A 22,308-nucleotide genomic window follows, 5' to 3' on the forward strand; every position below is an offset into this window, starting at 1 on the left:
TCATTCATTTTCACTTTATTGAGGATTTTGCCCCATCAACCGTCTCCATTCTGCCCTGTACCTCCAACTTTTCTTCTTAGGCTTTTTCCTTTAAGAAGAGTTAAACAAACTTTAATCTTTCCTGTTAAAAACCAACCAAACACATATGTAATCCTGCAAAACACTCTGTTTTATCTTTCAAAGTCAAATTTGAACCTGAATTTCATTCACCTTCACAGAAACCTCTCTGACCAGTTACTGACTTTATCAGTAAATCCAACATCCACTTTTAACGCCCTTAGCTTCTTGGCAGGATTTGACTCTGCTATCTACTGCCTCCTTTTATAAAATACATTCTCTTGGTTTTTCTCCTATCTCTCTGGCAGCTGATTTCCGGGTGGTTTATAGTCACACTGTCCTTTCTGTTTCCATGGTGCCTAAGGGATTGAAACACTTAACAAGTTTATATATGAGTTATTTGTGAACTCCACAAGGGTAGTAATCGTATCTTATACCCCTTAATGTTCTTAGGCCCTAGTAAACATTTCTAGTCATCAATGTTTGTTGACTAGTAAATAAATGAAAAATGGAGAAGTTAAGAAGACTTGAGGCTCTTTTTCCAAAGGTGGTTGAAATCAGTGAGATCTGTTAAAGTCCGCTGTCATACAACATCCTTCATACCACAGTATAGGATTGTTTGTCCCCTGTGAAACAGGAGTGCAGGGGGCAGGGCACAACCTTTGAAAGAATGACATGACATAAACTGATTAGAACCAAATGGATCCAAGATGGCAGACAAGTCAACTTCCACTAGACCTTGAGCCTCAGTATACACTCACTGTAACTCATCAGCAAGCTAAATGACACACCCACAGGCACCATGACTGTTCCAAGGCCAACCATAAGGATCAAAAAGTGGGCAGTGGCCCAATTCTGGAAATCCCCGCCCCTTCCTGAAATAGCTGGAATACTCCTGCCACTTATTAGCCTATGAAATTACCCACCCCTATAAAAACTGACAAGCCCAAACCCTGGTGCTGCTCTTGCCTTCTGAGATGGCCCACACTCTGTCTGTGGAGTGTGTTTCTCTCTAAATAAATCCCCTATTTACCTATCGCTTTGTCTTTCACTAAATTCTTTCTGCCATGAGACCTCAAGAACCAGGTGTGTGATCTCAGTTGGAAGACCGTGGGTTTTGGCCGGGTTTGAGTCCCAGTCGCGTGGGTTCAAGTCCTAATCTGGGTTTAGGCTGGGTTCAAGTCCCAATGTGAGGTGCAGTTTCACCTGTACCCTCTCCTCCATTTCCGCTTTCAGAACATGATCTCTGGAGCACAAATTTGCCCTTTGTAATTATTTCTCCAGCTTTCGTATGTCTGCTTTCCCCCGTTTCTCAACGAATTTTTTAATTCTTTGCCCAAAGTGTTACCCTAAGTTTTTTTTTTAATGAATTTATTCATTTTATTTGTTTATTTTTAGCTGTGTTGGGTCTTTGTTGCTGTGCACAGGCTTTCTCTAGCTGTGGCAAGCGGGGGCTAGTCTCCCTTACGTGGGCTTCTCATTGCCGTGGCTTCTCTTGTTGCGGAACATAGGCTCTAGGCGTAAAGGCTTCAGTAGTTGTGGCACGCAGTTTCACTAGTTGTGGCACACGGGCTTAGTTGCTCCACAGCATGTGGGATCTTCCTGGACCAGGGCTCGAACCCGTGGCGGATGGGCAGGCGGATTCTAAACCACTGCACCACCAGGGAAACCTAACCCTAAGTATTTTTAAAGCAAAATAACATTTTAACATTTAATAAAATGAAATTAATACGTTAAAACACATTGGGAACTTTGAGGGAAAGATAGCAGATTGAACACACATCTTTTGCTTCCTTTCAAAACTCCTTTGAAATACGTAAAGAGATTTTCAAAAAGGCATAAACCTTTTAGAAAGGGTGGGGAGAATGGGAGAGAAGGCAGAAACAAAATCTTGAAACTTGGAATACAAAAGGCAAGTGGTATACAGCAGTCCTAAGAGCTGAGTAGTCAGAGACAATAAGCTATTCAGTTCACACTGCAGAAACCCCCCGAATCTCAAGAATTTGTGGTTGTAGGGATCTCTGGAAATAAGGGAAGGGAGGAGGAGGAGAAGAGCTAGCAAAAAAAGACTGGTTGAGATTCTGTTTAAGAAATATTCAGGTCCTTACAGCCCAGCAATTACCCCTTACTTATCCCCAAGGGATAGAACAATGGTAAAGCAGGGTCTCTGCATTGAGGATCACCAGACAGAATTGAGGGAGGAATACCCTACAGAAAATAGGTAGATTAGCCAAACACATGCCGGGTACTAAGACCTTCATCGCACTTAACTCTTAAAATACTGGCAGCCAGACTTTTTTTTTTTTCCTAGTAGAGAATAGGGATAGGCTTCTCTGAGGAATGTGACCAGTCTAAGAGGAGAGATCTAAGGAGCCCCAATGAAACTGATTCAACCAACTTGGTCATCCTTCAGTGAAGTACACATGGTCAAATCCACATAGGCCCTTGGAACTTCAAATTACTTTTTTAGTTCCCCAATCCTAAATATAAGTAGATAACCAAGAATTACCAAATAACAGAGAAATGCCTCTAGTATGAAAGATATAATCCAAAGTAAACAAGCAAAATGGCAGATTAGAGGAAACATGGAGAAGTCAACTAAAACCAAAACAAACCCAAAGTATTATTATTACTATATCCAGATAAAATAAGAAATAGCAAACGTGACACAAAACAAGGAAACAAAAGAATATATATTCAGAGAACGAAAAACAGCTGTTGGAAATTAAAACTGTGATAGCAGAAATGAAAAAACTTGGAGAAAGATGAGACTGATGAAATTCTAGCTGTGTCTGAAGACCTGAGAGGAGATTTAAATAGAAGACCTAGATAGCAGTGGGGATTTAGAGGTACAAACTACTATGTATAAAATAAATAAGCTGGGAATTCCCTGGCAGTCCAGTGGTTCCGACTCTGTGTTTCCACTGCAGGGGGCACAGGTTCCATCCCTGGCAGGGGAACTAAGGTCCTGCAAGCCGTGCAGTGTGGCCTAAATAAATAAGCTACAAGGATATATTGTACAATACAGGGAACATAGTTAATATTTTATAATAACTATAAATAAAATATAACCTTTAAAAATTGTGAATCACTATGGTGTACACCTGAAACATATAATATTGTACATCAACTATACCTCAATAAAGAAAAAAAAGACCTAGAGTTTGGGAATTGAACTAATGATAGAAACAAAGGAAGCTAAGCCAATTTAAAAATCATGCAGGTATTAGCTCTAGGGAAAATAAACTCTTGCATAAGAGAAGAAAGTAATTGTATTTATGGCTATGTAAATACTGAGTATTGATCTAAAAATATATATGTAATTACACTGGAAGGATGGGTTTTAGGGAAAGGTGCCATGTATGATAGAGATGGAGGAGAAAATAGAACTTAATCCTTAACTTGCATAGTGGGAATCAATATCTTAAAATGGAAAAATCCAGAAGGAGCAATACAAGCCTAATACTTAAAAGCATGGGAGTAAATATAAAATTCTTTTTTTTTTTGGTCATGCCACACAGCTTGTGGGATCTCAGTTCCCCAATCAGGGATTGAACCCGGGCCACAGCAGTGAAAGTGCCAAATCCTAACCATTTGGAACTCCCTAAAATTCTTAACATTAAGCTAAAAGAGTAGAAAATTGTGCATGTGAAGGGGGAGTTACATCTTTCAAAACAAACCTTGTAGAACTATCTGACTCTAAACATTGAGAATTTATAACCTTGTTAAAATTTAAAATGATTCAAAATATAATTTGCATAAAAGACGTGCATTTAATTGAAAAACACTATGTCTATGACATTAGTCACTCATGATTGTAACTTTTAGTAATTCCCTTTAGCAACTTCTAAGAAAATATTTTTTAAATAAGTCCGCTATATACAAGTGCAAGAAATGTGCTCAGGGCTTAGTTACAATTAGTGCTACATGAAGAGCCCCGTTATCATCTGGAGTATCACTCTGCATTTCAAATAATATCCTGAGATGAAACTAAGCAACATAGGAATTGAATTTCTTTTAAAAATGGTCAAACTTTGATATTGATTTTTTACTTCATTCTCAGAATAAGGGTTGAAATTTGGTTTGGGAACTTGATTGTATTAATATAACAGGTATAAGTAAGACAGATTTATCAATAAGCAGAATCGCCAAAAACTATTGCTTTCCCTCTTAAGCCAACTTTTGCTAATCTCTGATTATTTCTTCAGTCAGCCATTGTTATGGGTCTGTCCTGGTGCTTCTTGGATATATCCTATCTCTGCATCTGAGCTGTCACTCTTCAAGCCTCTCTCCCCTACCTTGATTCATTCTTCATACACCTCTGGAAATCCTGATATGAATAAACCCATATTCTTTTTTGTTTATTCATATCAAAATGGCCCCAGAATCTTGAAGCCTGAGGCTGCACCTGTATTGGGGCCCTCTGCTGTCCTCTCATGGCTGGTCACATAGATTTGAGACCTGACCCTTGGAACCCCAGAAGCTGCTGTACTGGAATCATGTGGGATCAGAGAGTAAGAAAAATCTCAGAGGGACTTCCCTGGTGGCGCAGTGGTTAAGCATCCGCCTGCCAATGCAGGGGACACGGGTTCGAGCCCTGGTCTGGGAAGATCCCACAGGCCACGAAGCAACCAAGCCCGTGTGCCACAACTACTGAGCCTGCACTCTAGAGCCCACGAGCCACAACTACTGAGCCCATGCACCACAACTACTGAAGCCCGCACGCCTAGAGCCTGTGCTCCGCAACAAGAGAAGCCACTGCAATGAGAAGCCCGTGCTCCTCAATGAAGAGTAGCCCCCGCTCGCCACAACTAGAGAAAGCCCGCACGCAGCAACGAAGACCCAACATAGCCAAAAATAAATAAAATAAAATAAATTAATTTTTAAAAAAAGAAAAGAAAAATCTCAGAATGCCCAGCATGGGGGAATATACTAAATAATCGGAGAGATTCAATCAGTGGATATTTATTGAGCACGTATCATGTTATAGGCACTGTTCTAGGTGTTTGGAATATGGGTGTAAACAAGAGTAAAACATTTCTGCTCTTCTTCCTGTAAGGACAGTGGCCCAGCATGGTGTGTCAGAGTAACACATGTAACACAGTAAAGAAGGTGTCCAGATGTGGAAGTAGGGGTGGCCCAATGAGGGGTATCAAAGCCTGAGTGGAGAGCATGTATTCCATGGGGTGGCAGTGTTGGGAGATTGGTTACATACAGGCAAATTGATCAAATATATGCATGTGCTAAGGATACGTTTTCAGGATATGAAGGACAATGGGTGCCAGGTTTCTCACTGTCATAGAGGGGAGTTACCAACATGAAAAAGGAAAAAACTAGAATTAACCTTGTGGTGTGGGATTGGAATTGGAGGTATTAGACAAATTCAATTTAACTAGATAAATATTATGTCAATACACATATCCTCTAGCCCTGGCCATTGATGGGGCCTGGGAACAATGACACTCTAGTGCCCAGAGCTTATTTTTTAAATACCGTTATCCACTATGAGGAAGAAGGGCTCTTTGGAGAAATGGCTGATTCCAGGCTGAAGCAGGAAAAGAACAAGGTGAGCCTTAGAATATCTTATGCCAGAAAACAAAAAAGTGCACAAAGAATGATGGGGACATGTCAAAATGACACAGAAACTAGCTTGCAGAGGCTCTAGTGGCCAAATCAGGGACAATGTGAACATCAAAATAAATGATAGTAATGGATTATGACTCATTATAATTTGAATAAAGTAGGAAGCCAGGGGTCCATACTGATATAATAAGTAAATGCGTACATTGACATTTTGATGAGGAACAAAATTTCTCAAAGTACCTTACCCTCTCCCAAATACTTCACAGTGGAGGTGACTTGCAGACATCACCTTATTCAAATGATGAATGTGAACACCATCAGTAACAGAATATTTAAAAACTGCATGTCACCTGAAAGGATCCAACGAGAAAAGCACAATCACTTCTGTGTTATCCCTGCCAAAGATGCATAACCTAATCTAATCAAGAGAATATCAGAAAAATCTTAGGTCATTTTACAACATAGCTGGTTTGTGGTCTTCAAAAGGGTTAAAGTCAGCAAAGTCAAGAAAAAAAGTGAAGAAGTGATCTAGATTGAAGGAAACTGAAAAACATAACAACCAAACATAACACATGATTCTGAATTATACCTTTTAATTAAGAAGGACCTATGGGGACAGTTGATGAAATTGAATAGGATCTGATGATTAGGTGGTCCTAATTTGTCAGTGTTAACCTCCTGATTTGGTTGATGTTTTGAGGTTATGTAGGAATTACACACAGAAGGATTCAGAGCCACTGGGCACCATGTTGACAGTGTATTCTCAAACTGTCAGAAAACATAAAAGGCTGTACTTGCAAATTTTGGGAAAGATTGAGATGATGTCAATGTCTTTAAAAAGTGGGAAAAACTCTTATTCTTTTGAAAGTTATAATTCAGCAAGAAGAGACAAATAAATGAGGAAGTAAAACATGTCTATCAAATGGTTATAGGCTTGAGCCCGGGGCACTCCCACAGTTAAAAATCAAACAGCAGAGAAACAGCCAGCCAAGAAGGACTGAGAAGGAGCCATCAATGAGGCAGGATGTAAATGAGAAGAAGCTGAGGAAGAAACTAGAAGTATGACAAATGCTGCTGAGAGATCAAGTAAGATGAACAGAAAACAAGTGATCACTAGAACTGGCCCCAAGGCATCATAAAAGGAGTCATGTTGGAGCAGTTTTCAGCTGAGTGAGGATAGCAGTCAGATGAAGACGAGTTGAAAAGAGAAAGGGAGGTGAGGACGTGGAGCTGGTAAATATAGATATATCTCATCCCACAAGTGCTGCTGTAAAAGGAAGCAGAGAATGATGCTGTAGTTGGAGGGTCATGTAGAGAATACAGAGAGTTCTTTGTAAGATGGAAGGTTACCAGGGCAGTTTGTACAGTGACGGGGGTGATCCAGCAAAGAGGGAGAAACTCAGGATGCAGGAAACCGCCTAAATTGGAGCAGTGAGAGGGCTTCGATGATGATTGCATGTGGAGACACTGCCATTGGCAGGAACAGAGGCCCTTCATCCTAGTAATAAAGGGGTTGGAAGAGACGATGGGGCCAGGGAAAGATGTGACCTCTGTTAATGGTGGTGAGGAGGGGGAGAATTTTGTCTAAGGTTGTGTCTATTCTCTCAGTGTAATATGAGGCCAGGTCCTCTACTGACAGCAGAGAGTGTGGAAGGCCAGTGGCTGCGCGTGTGTGCTGGGACTTTGAAATGAGAGAAGTAAATAGTGATAGTCATTTTGGAGAGTGGGGACACCAACACAGAAGGATTGCAGAGAAGTGACTAAGATGACCAGGCAGACTTGAAGGCCCATTTGAGATTTGTGGTTATGAATTTAAAGCGAGGGGAGGGCTTCCCTAGTGGCGCAGTGGTTGAGGGTCTGCCTGCCGAGGCAGGGGACACGGGTTCGTGCCCCAGTCTGGGAAGATCCCACATGCCGCGGAGCGGCTGGGCCCGTGAGCCATGGCCGCTGAGCCTGCGCGTCCGGAGCCTGTGCTCCGCAACGGGAGAGGCCACAACAGTGAAAAAGTGAGGGGAATTCCCTGACAGTCCAGTGGTTAAGACTCCACACTTTCACTGCTGAGCGTGCGGGTTCAATCCCTGGTCAGGGAACTAAGATCCCACAAGCCGCGCAGCACGGCCAAAAAAAAAAAAAAAAAAAGTGACATCTGTCAGCATGTTTTTGGATTTTTCCAGCAATATCCAGCTGTTTCGGTACAGGTGAGGATGTAGGAAACACTAAGTGTCAGATCATTTTTTTCCAAATATATACATATGTATTTCTTCAGAGATACTAAAGGGCTCTAAACAAAGAGACAAGGTATGAATTGCAAATCTTTTAATGAAAATGTTTGTATTTTTTACAGCATGCAGAATTTCACACCTGTGGTTAATTAGCAATTATTTCAATACTTGAAAACTCACCTGCCTCTGAATTTGTCATAATGCATGAATCTAACTTAATAAAATTAAGGAAAAGCAACAGGTCATCTAATCCCTCTTTATATTCCTTCATGACCAGCAAGACGCATAAATGAGTTCTTTAAAAGGGATAAGATAGATTGATATATAAATTGTGAGTTTATATTTAAAGCTGTGTAAATGCAACATTTCTAAGAAAACATTCAAATCAAAGGTCACACTTTATGGAAACAAAATTCTTAATTCAGGCTGTTTTTATTTTTAGCCACTTGGCACTCTGCTCTTTTTAAAATTTTATATTGCCCAACAAAGAGTGGTTATCTTTTACTGTTTTGGGAGATGACAGAACAGATGAAGGTGTCACATGCCTACACAAGTGGGATTTTGCCTAAGATCAATTTGTTTAAACATATTCTTTGGTTATATTTTTATTGCATATTGGGGAGTACTTATATCATTCAAAATTAAGTCTGGGTTATTTCTTTGATTAAGAACTGAATGTACTGGACATATATTTGATAATTAAGATTTTAGACAAATATTCACCAGCATTAGTTCTATTAGCAAACCAAAAAATATTGTAGGCCTAATATAAAACAATAAACACATGAGGTAAACATTAAGCCTCTTAGAAGAAAGACCATATGCTCCTGCTTCTGTAAAAACATTATTTGTTTGAAAGAATGGTAGTATGACCTTTCGCTCAACTATTACTTCCTTAATGTGAAAAAGAGACAATGAGCTGAAGAAAGAAAACTCCACAGTTACACTCCGCAACCCTGAACATATGTCCTGAGATCTTGGTTTTGACAGTGACTTCTCCATGCCACCCTGCAGAGAAAGATGAAACACATGGTAATAAGGTTAAAACATACCTTCATTGTAATACACATACTTCAAATCCTTTGGGAGAACAAAATAGTTTATCAATACTGAAATACAGGCTACAGATCAATCCAAGTATTAAATGGAGATATGTATACCAAGTACTTCCTGTCTCTCCCCAAGCCTTCACTAGAGCACAGAATGCTGAAGAAGAATGTTGAGTCCCGTGTAGTCCACAACTGCAAAGTACATTCCACATTTACTTAATTACAAAAATAATTTCAAGATATGACAAGGAGTTCAAAGAGTGGGGAAAATCTTAAAAACTCTAGAAATTGGGACTTCCCTGGTGGTACAGTGGTTGAGAATCCGCCTTCTAATGCCAGAGATGCGGGTTCGAACTCTGGTCAGGGAAGTAAGATCCCGCATGCCGCGGGGCAACTAAGCCCGCATGGCACAACTACTGAGCCCGAGCACCACAGCTAGAGAGCCCATGTGCTCTGAAGCCCGTGCGCCAAAACTAGAGAGAAGTCCGCGCACGGCAACGAAGAGCCCGTGAGCTGCCACGAGGACCCGATGCAGCCAAAAATAATAAATAAATAAATATTTTTAAAAAAGAAAAAAACTCTAGAAATCCCCTAAAAAAAATTTGAGGAGTAAAAGTATAAGATTCTGAATCAGTTAACGTAGATGGTTTCTATGTGATACGTTGTTTAGCATATATACCTAAAGCTGCAATTTTCAGTTCTCAGTAGCATACGTTGGTCTTTGGAAATATTCCCTCACTTCTCTCATAACAGTAGGGTAAAACAGCTCTCCCCTTTAATGATTAACACATAGCATGCTCTGTAACAGGAACTAACATAGTGTTGTAGGTCCATTATACTGCAAACACAGAGAAACGAACATACAAACAAACTCATAGAAAAAGAGGTTGGATTTGTGGTTACCAGAGGTGGAGGTTGTGGGTGGTGTGAGGGGAGGGGATTGGATGAAGGCAGTCAAAGGTACTACAAACTTCCAGTGATAAGTACTAAAGATATAATGTACAACATGATATATATAATTAACACTGCTGTATGTTATATACGAAAGTTGTTGAGAGAATAAATCCTGAGACTTTGCATCACACACACAAATTTTTTCTTCTATTTCTTTAATTTTGTATCCATATGAGATAATGGATGTTCACTAAACTTATTATGATAATCATTTCATGATGTATGTAAGTCAAATCATTATGCTGTACACCTTAAACTTATACAGTGCTGTATGTCAATTACATCTCAATAAAACTGGAAGGGACAAAAAAAGCATACCATGCTCTAATGCCTTGTGGATCACGGACAACCCTCTTTGCACATCTTACAGCATCAGTGATGTCATCTTTCAGCAACGCTGAAAAAGAAGTGGTGAGAAATGGAAACAATGCTCATAGAAATTTCATTTTAAGTTTAGGTTCAGCCAGCTTCATTCTCTTAGGCTGAGAAAAGAACAACTAAAATTATTTTTTAAGAGTCCATGTATCTGTGAATGTGGGGGGAAAACTCTTTCTTCATTCCATCCCATTTGGCATGAAATAAACCATTCTGTTTCTCATTTACCAAAGTCATTGGAAGCTCTGGAATTATTCACTAATGTGATAGAAGGTTCTCTTTTTACTAGGCACTGTAAAAAACAAAACAAAACAGAAACAAACCAACAAGTAGAAACCGGTCTAGCACTTTTTTGCTCAGCAATTCTACTATTGGAAATTCACCCTAAAGAAATAATACGAGATGTACCCAAAGATGTATGTACAAGGTGTTTCATAGCAATTAATAATAGGGGAAAATGGAAACAGCCTAAGTGCTTAACACTAAGAGTTGGATTGATAAATTACAGAATATTTATAAAGTGGAATTCTATTCATCTTTAAAAAATAATAAAGATTGGTATTTGTTGACAAAAATAATTTTGTGTAATAAAGAGCAAATTGTAAAGCAGTAAATATAGTACAATTTCATTTTTGTTGAAACACACATTGCTTACATGTTTGTATGTGTGTACATATGTGTATAACATAGCTTTACATTCATATATGTAAGTGATACATATCCTCAAAGAATATATGTATACCAAAAGTTTCCAGTGGTCATACATCTCTGGGTAGTAAGAATGTTTTTTCAATGACCACAGATTATTATATAATACAGAATATTTTTTTAAATAAATTAACTGGATACAAAAGAATATTCTAAGACGAATGTTCTCTTTTAATATTTAAAAATTAACAATATCAATTTTGTGATACTTCTCCAGTATTTTATGTACTAAAGATTCCACATGTTCTCTCTCTTTTAAAAGGAACTGAATAGGGCTTCCCTGGTGGTGCAGTGGTTGAGAATCTGCCTGCCCATGCAGGGAACCCGGGTTCGAGCCCTGGTCTGGGAAGATCCCGCATGCCGCGGAGCAACTGGGCCCGTGAGCCACAGCTACTGAGCCTGCGCGTCTGGAGCTTGTGCTCCACAACAAGAGAGGCTGCGACAGTGAGAGGCCCGCGTACCGCGATGAAGAGTGGCCCCCGCTCCCCGCAACTAGAGAAAGCCCACGCACAGACACGAAGACCCAACACAGCCAAAAATAATAAATAAATAAATAAAATTAAAAAAAAAAAAGGAACTGAATAGAATATTTGTTTCACCCCAATTAAACAAGTCCATAAATTAACTTGTTAGAATAACAATGTTTATATAGGAACTATATTTTTTGGAGATGCCAACTAAAGAATTTAGAAATGAAATGTCATAATGTTTCTAATTCACTTTAAAATCACTCAGCAAAAAAAAAAAAATATATATATATAAAATATATACATAAAAGAATATGACAAACTGTTTTACTGTTAAAGTACATGATGAGCATATTGATGTTTATTATACTAATATACTAATGTTTCTAATTTTCCATATATTTAAAACATTTCATAATAAATAAAAAGTAAAAACAATTTTTTAAAAAGGACCACACATATTCCTCCTCTTTGGTTAACTACTAATCCTTTCATTTTCCAATAAAGGAGAGTAGATTAAAAAAAAAAATGACCACACACCAAATTATCCCTAAACCTCCCCAAACAAGGTAAGTGGCATTGTTCTTTTTTTTTCCTTTTTTTAAAATTTTATTTTATTTATTTATTTTTTTAACATCTTTACTGGAGTATAATTGCTTTACAATGGTGTGTTAGTTTCTGCTGTATAACAAAGTGAATCAGCTATACGTATACATATATCCCCATATCCCCTCCCTCTTGCGTCTCCCTGCCACCCTCCCTATCCCACCCCTCTAGGTGGTCACAAAGCACTAAGTTGATCTCCCTGTACTATGTGGCTGCTTCCCACTAGCTATCTATTTTACATTTGGTAGTGTACATATGTCCAATTGGCATTGTTCTTTACAAAGCATCAACAAGTCCAGTTATAATAAAGTGATGTCATTCCAGAAGCTTTTGTATATTAGAAAACAGCAAACTTTTATGATACCAGCTCTTTAATTTCTTCCTTAAGGAATTATGAGAATAATAAAGAGTTTCTAGAAGTTAAGGTGGAGTTTTTCTAGGTCCCTGATGAACCCTTCAAGACCTTTTCATTTGTATTGAATCTCTATTCTTGTAAGTATAACCAGATGGATCCTGTGCCATCACTCAACATTATCTTGTCTTACCACTGCAGGGTATGCCACAGGCGTTATGTGCTCTTGGGGTTTTGCCATCATTACACCAGTAGCGGCTATTGATTTGAAATATCCCATAGTCAGTGCTTCGGCTTCCAGGATTGTAGTTTGTAGCTTGTGTGTTATAATTGCTTTCCCATTTGGCCAAACACATCCCTGAAAAAAACGTATTTTAAGTAATAAACAGCAACACCATATGATTTATAGTTCATAGCATAATTATATAGTTCTATTTAACTAATTCTATTTTACTAACGACTTTATAAAGATGTAGTTTACTTGTAAAATATTTTAACACTTTGGTGTTAAAGGGCCCTTAGAATTCTTTTGTTAGCAAATCATTTGGTAATACTAATGAAACAAGGTAACATATTTTTTAAAATATTAAAATAGCTGTTTCTTCCATTGCTATTACCCTTCCCCTGCTCCCATCCCTCAGGTAAGATTCAGCCTAGAATAGGAAAATCAACAGAGATGTTGAGTGGGTTTGGTAATTAGCAGCAGATGCATATGCTAATGCTTTTTATTAGGAAAAATAAGGATTTTCTGGGAGAAAGAAAATTTCTTATGATACCTAAAGATGAATTTGGATATCAAATTAGAATCCAGACAACAGGAGTCATAGAATAGGAAAGACTGTGTCATCCATCCACCCATCTAGCCATTTGCTCATTCATTCAAAAATAGTTATGGAGGGGAAATGTCTGAATTCAATCTGAAAAATTCAGTGATTACATTGGCAGATATGGACTAAAATATAAAGTAACTTTTACTTAGGGCACATCTTGAATTCTGTGGAAGAAAATGAAAAATAATCAACTAGAGTAAGAATAAAATGTCATTTCATGCTGCATTTCAGGAATCCTTATATAGATATTGACTGAGGGGAAATAGGTTCCTACTGTCCCTGTTTTAAGAATTCAATGTAATTTTTTAAAAACTTTGCTGTTAAAAACCCAACATCATGGTAGGGGGATTAAAAATGAAAAAAATACTACATTACTCAGGCTTGCAGAACCCAAGTTCCAAATTGGAAATGGCTGGAGTCCAACACCAAGGGCTTGATAGACATATCCTCAGTGCACAAATGAATCTTTGAGTCAGGTTACATGTGCCAGCGGGCAAATTTAGTGGCACTAGAAGCGTACAACGGGTCCTGGCATGCTTAAAATGGTACAGAATTTGGTCCTCCCATGCCTCAATCCTTCACCTGGTACATCTGATTCTAAAGGAACAAGTTGATGTTCTTAACCATTTTAAGTGTACAAACCATCAAAGGAATAAAAAAGTCCATTCACTCAAAGTCCCTTTCTTATTCTTCATCCTCTATGAGTATCTGTTCCACACCTGGCTAACTATTTGGACGGATGAAGAAGAGTTAACTTACAGTTTGCCAGGCTGACTCCCCTATAGCCATCCAATCCAAGTCTTTTCAGAGTTCTGGCAAGCTCACACCTCTCAAAGGTCTTGCCCTGGACAGCGACAGAAAGGAGGAGAAGCCCCAGAATAAGGACAGCCTTCATGCTGACTGAGAAGCCAGACCTCCAGGCTGGCCAGGGTGAGCTGGCCCTGGTATTTAGCGTCTTTTCACTTCCTTCTTCTCCGAGTGGTCTGGCAGCTCCACCCTTTGAGACAGGTGGAAAACAGGAACCGTTTATTGGTCCACTGTCTTTAAAAGTTTTCTTCCTTATTTTTGAAGAGGGATATTCTGAGGTCCTAAGGATGACCTGCAAGAAAATAATGAAATGACATTGCTCAAGAAGAATTGGGATTAGCACTATTGCCAAAAGAGGAACTTCCTCCTATTTTATCATGAATTTCAGCAACTATAAAGGAAAAAAACTGAACATTTTACGTAACTGCAAATGAGCTCCAATCTTTGATTAATATTCATTTTCATTAAATTGTTTTATGTGCCTTCACTATGTTGTCTTCATCTTTTTCACTTAAAATTACTTTATATAATTTCCACAAAAGAACACGACACTGTTGTTTTGATAGTTACATAGCACAACACCATGCTGCTCAGCCAGATTCCTATACTAACTTCTTTGGTTACTATTGTAAACTCTTAATTTATAAACCAATGTTTACTATTATAAATAAGTCTCATGTCAACAACATTCCTAACTCCTTTCTGACAATGCCTTACTTCACATTTCCATGTTAGAACATAAAGGGTCATTACAAAGCAAGGGAACTTTATAGCAAAACCTACAGAAGAATACCAGAATATATCACCAAAAAATCTTGCCCTTTGGCATGAGAATGATTTTGAGCTGAAGGCAATTGAAAAGAAGCAGATCCAAGAAAAGTTCTCTGTCCTCCCCCTATTTTCTTGAAAGCAGAACATAAATTTGTGCAGAAATTAATCACCTACAACCCTAGACACTTAGCCCCAAGACAGCACCAGAGGACTCTACAAAACAACATTTACTGACTAGCTATTATCTTCCATTGGTTTCTTATATATTGATCGTCCCACAATTTGCCACCCTTGGAAGCCTAGTGCTTGTTGCTCCTCTAAAAATATATTGTTCTTTGGTTAAGAGGATATGTAAGTCCAAGTTCTAGCCACCTCTTTGAGTTACTCATCCTTGCATTTCTTATAAGTATATATGAGATATATATATTAATAAACTTGTTCTCTTGTTAATCTGTCTTTTGTTCCACAGCCCCAGCCAAAAACCTAAAAGGGTAAAAGGAAACAAATTTTTCCTCCTGTACAGTTTCTGGTGATGGGACAGTAAAAGGTTGGAACACTCTACTCTCCCTAGAGACTGTAGTTTAGATATGGGATAACTGACAACAGACCAGCAGAAGGTAAGAATTCTTACCATGTCAGTCTCCCAGATCTCTGTCTGTAGTGGACAGTCAAGAGAGGAGGATAAACATTTCTCCTTGTCCCTTCCTTTCCAAATGCACAGTGGCATGAGAAAAACATTTGTGAAGATAGATCTTGAACCGTGACTTTTGTGATTTTGTTGTTGGTAATCAACACATATGGGTATTGATTCTTAGCCCCCCAGAAAGAGTCATGTTTTCCTGTGTCTCTGTCTTTTGTGTCATTTGTCATAAGGATGAAAAACCGTAAGATGAGAATCTCCTTTTGTCTCATTTTATGTACTGAGAACTTGGCTTTGTAACCGGTGAGAATATTCCCTCTGGTTTCTGCCACTTTGGGGGTGCAGACTGTCTGTCAGGCTTGCATCAGCAGCTAGTCAGCCAGCTAAGAGCCTAAGAAATGAAGTGACAGGCAACATTCTCTTTGTCGAACCATGCTGGCTCTCAGGGGAGTTTGTCTTAATAAAGGGTCTCAGTCCATAAGGGGCCTTTATCGCCTCTACCTTCATTGCCTTGTTTGTGAGGGAAAAATTCTCATCCCAGTATCCCCTTTCTGGTAACACAGATAAGTAGGTCAGTGATTTCAGGTGTCTCACTTTGTGGGAGATAGATGTTTCTCTGACACCTGTGACAATGAAGGTCTTTGCTTTCTTAGGCTACCTCTGGAGTGGCTCTGCATCTTGAGAGGGTTACATTTCTTAGGGGACACATTTTGTGTCCATGGTTAAGCCTTGAAATTGGTTTTAAGACATAAAAGAGGGCTTCCCTGGTGGCGCAGTGGTTGAGAGTCCTCCTGCCGATGCAGGGGACACGGGTTCGTGCCCTGGTCCGGGAGGATCCCACATGCCACGGAGCGGCTGGGCCCGTGAGCCATGGCCGCTGAGCCTACACGTCCGGAGCCTGTGCTCCACAACGGGAGAGGCCACAACAGTGAGAGGCCCGCGTACCGCAAAAAAAAAAAAAAAAAAAAAAAAAAGATTTACCAGTTTGGAGTCACAGTTGAAATAGGTATATTAAAGATTTGGACTTTTACATCTGAAAGGATTTTTAAGAGAGCCCTCATCTTAAACAGATGTCCTACTGGTACCTATGGGAATATCAGATTGAAGAAAGGAAGGAAGGAGGGAAGGAAGGAAGGAAGGAAGGAAGGAAGAAAGAAAGAAAGAAAGGAAGGAAGGAAGGAAGGAAGAAGAGAGATACAGAGGAATACGTTGGCTAGTGTGAGAAAAAACAAAACACTTCCTTAACAAGATTAGGAGGGGAAGATCAGAGAACAAATGTCAAGAAGTGCAGGTGGCACTCAAGCAGGTGTACAACTTACGTAAATATTGATAGCCAGGAAATAGCTTTGAAGGTTCAGAAAATACACAGGAAGAGTTGATTTATTGTCCCTTACTCTGTAAGCAGACCCCACCAGGTCCAGACCTTCCCCGTATCTTGGGCCGGCACTACAAAAAAAAAAAAAAAAAAAAATCACTGAACTATCCTATCTTATTGTTAAACAAAAGAGAAACATTACAGTAATTATCCTAGATTTCTGATAGTAGGCAAATATGCCCGAGTTCCTTCTTAGATAAAACCTACAATCCTTTCTCAGTCCGTTGGAAATATTGATCTTACTATATCTTTGAAATGTAAGCATCCAAAGAGATAATTGTTGGAACTTCCCTGGTGGGACAATGGTTAAGAATCCACCTGCCAATGCAAGGGACAAAGGTTTGAGCCCTGGTCTGGGAAGATCCCACATGCCACGAGCAACTAAGGCTGTGCGTCACAACTACTGAGCCTGCGGTCTAGAGCCCGTGAGCCACAACTACTGAGCCCACGTGCCACAACTACAAAAGCCTAGAGGCCATGCTCCGCAACAAGAGAAGCCACCACAATGAGAAGCCCACACACCTCAACGAAGAGTAGCCCCTGCTAGCTGCAACTAGAGAAAGCCCGTGCACAGCAACAAAGACCCAATGCAGCCAAAAATAAATAAATAAATGCATTTATTAAAAATAAAAAAATAAAGATAATTGTTGGCTAAAGCAACCATGGGACTGGAAAAAAAAAGAGAGAGAGAGTTTTAAAAAGAAACTGCTATTTTATATTTCCATAAGCTCCTTTGCCCCAAATTTTGTCCACAGCCTCCATAAGATCATGTATTAAAGAAAAGTAAAATTCTTAAAAGTCTTTTCCACAAATATTGGTAAAAGCTTCAGCCATCTGAGCAGGTAAACTTAACTTGTTCAATCTGCCAGAAACACCATTTAGATCCAACTATTCTTTTCTTTTGCGGTATGCGGGCCTCTCACTGTTGCGGAGCACAGGCTCCGGACGCGCGGGCTCAGCGGCCGTGGCTCATGGGCCCAGCTGCTCCGTGGCATGTGGGATCTTCCCGGACCGGGGCACGAGCCCGTGTCCCCTGCATCGGCAGGCGGACTCTCAACCACTGTGCCACCAGGGAAGCCCCCAACTATTCTTTTATAAGCTAGTGAGTTTTGTACTACTGTACCTGATATGTGGCTAAAATTTTTAAATGAAATCTATAAGATCTCTGTTTGCATCTGTCTATGTGTCTATGTATATCTATATATGTATGTTATGTATATGTGAGATTTTTTTCCCTCTGGATAGTATTCCTAAAAACTTGTGAAAGAGCTCTATTTAATTGGCTTAAAGAAAATACAGGCACTTATATAAATTAAGACTAGTCAAATAAGTTTATGTTATCTCTACTAGATGCCTGAGATTATAAAATCATAAATTTAGCCTAAGGAAATAAAGTTACAACAAAAACGATTTTCTTCATGTATGTCAACGTGGTAGGGGAAAAAAAGCCATGTTTAAATGTTTGGGGTCTTTGCTTCTGTGATTTTTGCTACTTGCCTAGTTTGTCAACAACAAAAATAACTTAAAATGATGGTTAACTTTTCATATCTCATGAAATTTTCACGGCAACTCAAGAATAATTGTTAAGAACACATGAATTAAATGGATGTAAGTGGGAGAAAAGTTTGTAAATGAATTTTGCAACAATCATTATGTTCTATAAAATATGTCTGCTTAAAAATAGTTTCCAAAATCTATTCGTAACCCTAACTGTATATGATGGATATTCATTGAATATCTAGATAATTTCCAAATAAGAGAAAATACTGAAACATTAATTGCCAAACATAGGTTAAGGTTATCTGCTTTTGACTTCTTATTACAGAGAAACTAAAGATATTTGGGTCTGTTAATAACATGTTCTTTTTGCCACTTTAAAAAAATTGTACTATAAAAAGGCATATGTCTCTAGAAATTGCAAAATGATGTATTCTTGGGAATTCCCTGGCAATCCAGTGCTTAGGACTTGGTGCATTCATTGTCGGGGCCCGGGTTCAATCCCTGGTTGGGGAACTAAGATCCCACAAGCTGTGCAGTGCTGCCAAAAAATAAATAAAAAGTAAAAGGAGCAAATAAGATAGAAGATGTGGGTTCTAGGAAACAGGGTTCTAATACAGGAAAGAGGAGAAGGGAAATTATAGAGATGAAGGGAGAAGTGTCCCTGTGGACTCCCTAGGGAAAACCAGAAGAGATGGCCTGGAATGTCTGAACCTATTGAAGGGAGTTTGACAACTCTGGCTGAGACTTTGGGTAATGAATTAATACATGAATAAATACATGGAAAACTAAGCAAACAGAAAAGTAAGGCAATTATTAACTCCAAGGAAACCAAAAAACTTAAGAATAGAAATACAACCAAATTATACCATCAAATTATACTCATCTGTGAGTGTTTGTGCAGTGTTTGTACTGACACTGATAAATCAAAATTGTCTGTATTAATGAAAAGAGGCATTGGCATGAGTTTTGTCAAAAGGTATAAATAATCACTTGTTAGTGAAGCAGTGTCATTTTCTTGAAGCCATTATGGACCCTGGAAGACCACGGTCAGGGCAGCTGCACTCACTGCATTCTCCAGCTGATGCCGTCCTTGTGTAGTTTGGCTCAGGGGTGCAGAGGACCTAGTCTCATCTCTGTTGTGGCAGCATGGCTGCTAGGAGAATTTGGAGGGGTGGGGCAGTTGGGAGGGCTGTGGCGGGGAACACCGCAGGGCTCTCTGGGGGAGCCCACATGTTGAAAGGTTAAGGTGGAGTAAATTCTTCTTCAACTAATGTGGCATGTAACAGCCTTGTGAAACAGGACCAGCACACAGCTGCTCCCAGCAAGTCCAGCAGCCTGGCCACAGGTCAGAGTGGCTCCCTGTGGGGACACTCCCTGACTTAGGAGCAGTGCTTGACCCCAATCCAAAGGTGGCATTTTGTTGGCCCCTCAGGTATATGGGTCATTGAAAAATGGTAAATGGTTTGGGTTTGCCTAATCCAGACCACTGTATTTTTTTCCTCAAGGATCAGTGACCATTTTCTCTTCTTTTAGCTCTCGATATCCCTGTAATTTAAGTTCCCACTCTTTGCAAAATAGATCAAACAAGATAATTTCCTGTGTTCCCTGACACCATCCAAACTCCAGAAATCATCTAACTTTTGTACTTACTTTTCTCTATGGTCTTGCTGTTTTTGTGTTTTGAGTCAGGTAATTGGTTCATACCAAGAAAAAATAATACTATTTAACATACACAAGAGAAATTATTTCTACTATGGTAGCAATACTGTGCTGTAAGAGTCTCTAGTTACTGTGCTCTAGCACAGAGCCACAAGTTACTGACCCATCAATTGATCATTAAGCCTAAAAAATACTACTAGCCTAGTAATCTGCCATGTACTTTACTGCTAGTCATAGAGGAGATTTTACCATTCCTGATACTTGCCACGTACTCACTCTCTTCTCTGTCTTCATTCCTGCTGTTTCCTCAGTGTACTATGTAGACAACGAAAGAAATGTTAGGATATCTGGTGGCAAAGAGAAAGTTGGAGGGGTGAGCAGGACCAGACCTGGAAGCTTAATCCCCAAAACTGTGAGATTTAGCGCTTAATCCCAAAGACAATGGGAAACTATTCATGAGTATTAAACTGGAGAGTAACTGGATCAAAATCTTAATGAAACAAAACACTCTAGATTGGATTCAGGGATTGCTGCTAGAAAACTGGCAAGGAGTCCAGATGGCAGACAAAGGTGGGGGTGGGTAACAGAGAACTGGGAGTGTTTCAGAGATATTTAGGAGGTTTGAATAATCAGGATTAGAGATTATCCAGACGAGTTCGAGATACAGGGGAAAAGGAAAGGTAAATAATACTAGCTTTTGTTTATCAAATGCTTATGAAGTGTTAACCACTTAATAAACATTACTTATAATTCTTACAGGGGTCTTAAAGATAGGTATTATATCTATTTTACAGATGAAAAAATATATGTCCCAGAGAAGAAAAGTCTCTTGCCCGAAGACATATAGCTAGTGAGTGGAAGAGCTGGGATTTGGATTCAGGTCAGTTCCATGACCTTTTCAGTTTACCACATTACCTTGTAAAAGTTGAAGTGAATGGGAAGAAATTCTACCGCGACCCAATTCTCACCCTTTGACACACTATAACTCCTTTGTCTACTTCTTGTCTGATTTCAGCTCCCGATATAGTTGTGCAAACCCATTTTATGTATTTATTTTAAAAGTGTGATTTTTCTCTAAGAGGTTGATCTAACACCAGGCAATGACATGGAACAGTTAAGAGACTATTTAAAAATCAATATTCTTGATATGTGAACAACTGATAATTGTGGCAAGCTTTTGATTTCTTTGTGAATACTTCCTTTGTACTATTACTTCTGTTATCATTATGCAATCAGAATTTAGGCTGGATCTCACTTCACTTCCTCCTTTTTTTTTTCCCTGCCCCTTTTCACATTATGAACAAATATTTCCCTTCCCACAATCGGTCAGGTTACAAAATCCTTTCTCAGTTTACACAACAATTGGGCATTCATCATTGAGAAATTATAATGAAATAGGTAACTGACTTTTCAAACATGTGTTAAAACAGTCTTGTTTACAAAGAGATGAAAATGCTCCCACTTTAGTTTCCTCTTTCCAGAAGAGTATTCTGATTTCATTTCTCTATTAAGTATGACTTTTGGGTTTCAGGTTTGTTTGATCTTTTTATTTGTGCCAGTGCAACTGCATAATCATTAAACTTCTTTCATTGAACTAGAAAACAATGATTTCAATCCGTACATTAGCTCTGGTAACATCACAAAATGTTGGGGGAGGAGAGAAGAAATTGTTGTAAATAGGGGAATAAGGTCATGTATTTGGGTTGTATTTTCCCCCCTCTCGACAAACAAACATTTTATTGCTACCCTTAGCAAGTAAATAAGATAATATGCTTAACTTCTTATTAACAACAATTTATATGTACACATTTAATTGAAGATGGTGCTGTTCTTCCTTTGACATCACTCTAAGTTGTTTAAGATGCAGCCACACATTTTCTCACCCCAATCCCCCATCTCAATCCCCCATCTCTCAGGTCAATATCATACCTCTGTGAAGTGGCTGGTTTGCTGGCATAGGAGTGGTCTATTTCCAACTCAGTCAGAAAGGAACTGAACTCACAAACATAGCACCATTTACACACAGGTCTCACAATGACCTGACCCAAAGATGATGAGGGCTAGTTATCAGTGCCTTACACATTTATTTTGGAAAATAGTTTCTTTGACTGCCGATTCATAATGATTTTCAATTAAAGAGTAACTTAGTAAATTAGAAATACTATACAAATATAGAATGGTAAACTCTAACCTGCTAAAAAAAAAATGAATGGATGTTTTAACATCTAGGAACTTAAGATAATTTTCAGTTTCCTCATAAGAATACTATCTTCTAAAATGGAAAAGTTTATAGATATACATACACACATGACTACTAATTTTTGTGAAAAATAATGGGAATAAAATAAACCTA

At 38.8% G+C, this 22,308-nt stretch overlaps 1 protein-coding gene across 1 annotated transcript; it reads right to left on the bottom strand.

Annotated features, from left to right (window-relative positions):
- Positions 1–7,897: 7,897 nt before the first annotated feature.
- On the bottom strand, positions 7,898–16,876 carry LYZ (lysozyme). The gene is made up of 5 exons (XM_079937010.1): positions 16,741–16,876; positions 13,963–14,302; positions 12,567–12,731; positions 10,184–10,262; positions 7,898–8,870 (listed from the first exon to the last, which is right to left on the bottom strand). Exons 2-5 carry the CDS (start codon positions 14,096–14,098, stop codon positions 8,804–8,806), a joined length of 447 nt encoding a protein of 148 aa, XP_079793136.1. The 5' UTR covers positions 14,099–14,302; positions 16,741–16,876; the 3' UTR covers positions 7,898–8,803.
- Positions 16,877–22,308: the final 5,432 nt, after the last annotated feature.

Source organism: Stenella coeruleoalba (assembly GCF_951394435.1).
Source record: "Stenella coeruleoalba genome assembly, chromosome: 11".
Taxonomy (NCBI): domain Eukaryota; kingdom Metazoa; phylum Chordata; class Mammalia; order Artiodactyla; family Delphinidae; genus Stenella; species Stenella coeruleoalba.

Bases quoted from the DNA above. Each gene is read 5' to 3' on its own strand.
- LYZ (XM_079937010.1), bottom strand. From the start codon at position 14,098: ATGAAGGCTGTCCTTATTCTGGGGCTTCTCCTCCTTTCTGTCGCTGTC. The intron at 12,732-13,962 runs GTAAGTTAACTC...CGTTTTTTTCAG, and splicing joins GGGAGTCAGCCTGGCAAACT to GGATGTGTTTGGCCAAATGG. The intron at 10,263-12,566 runs GTAAGACAAGAT...CTTCTTTTTCAG, and splicing joins CTGTGGCATACCCTGCAGTG to CGTTGCTGAAAGATGACATC.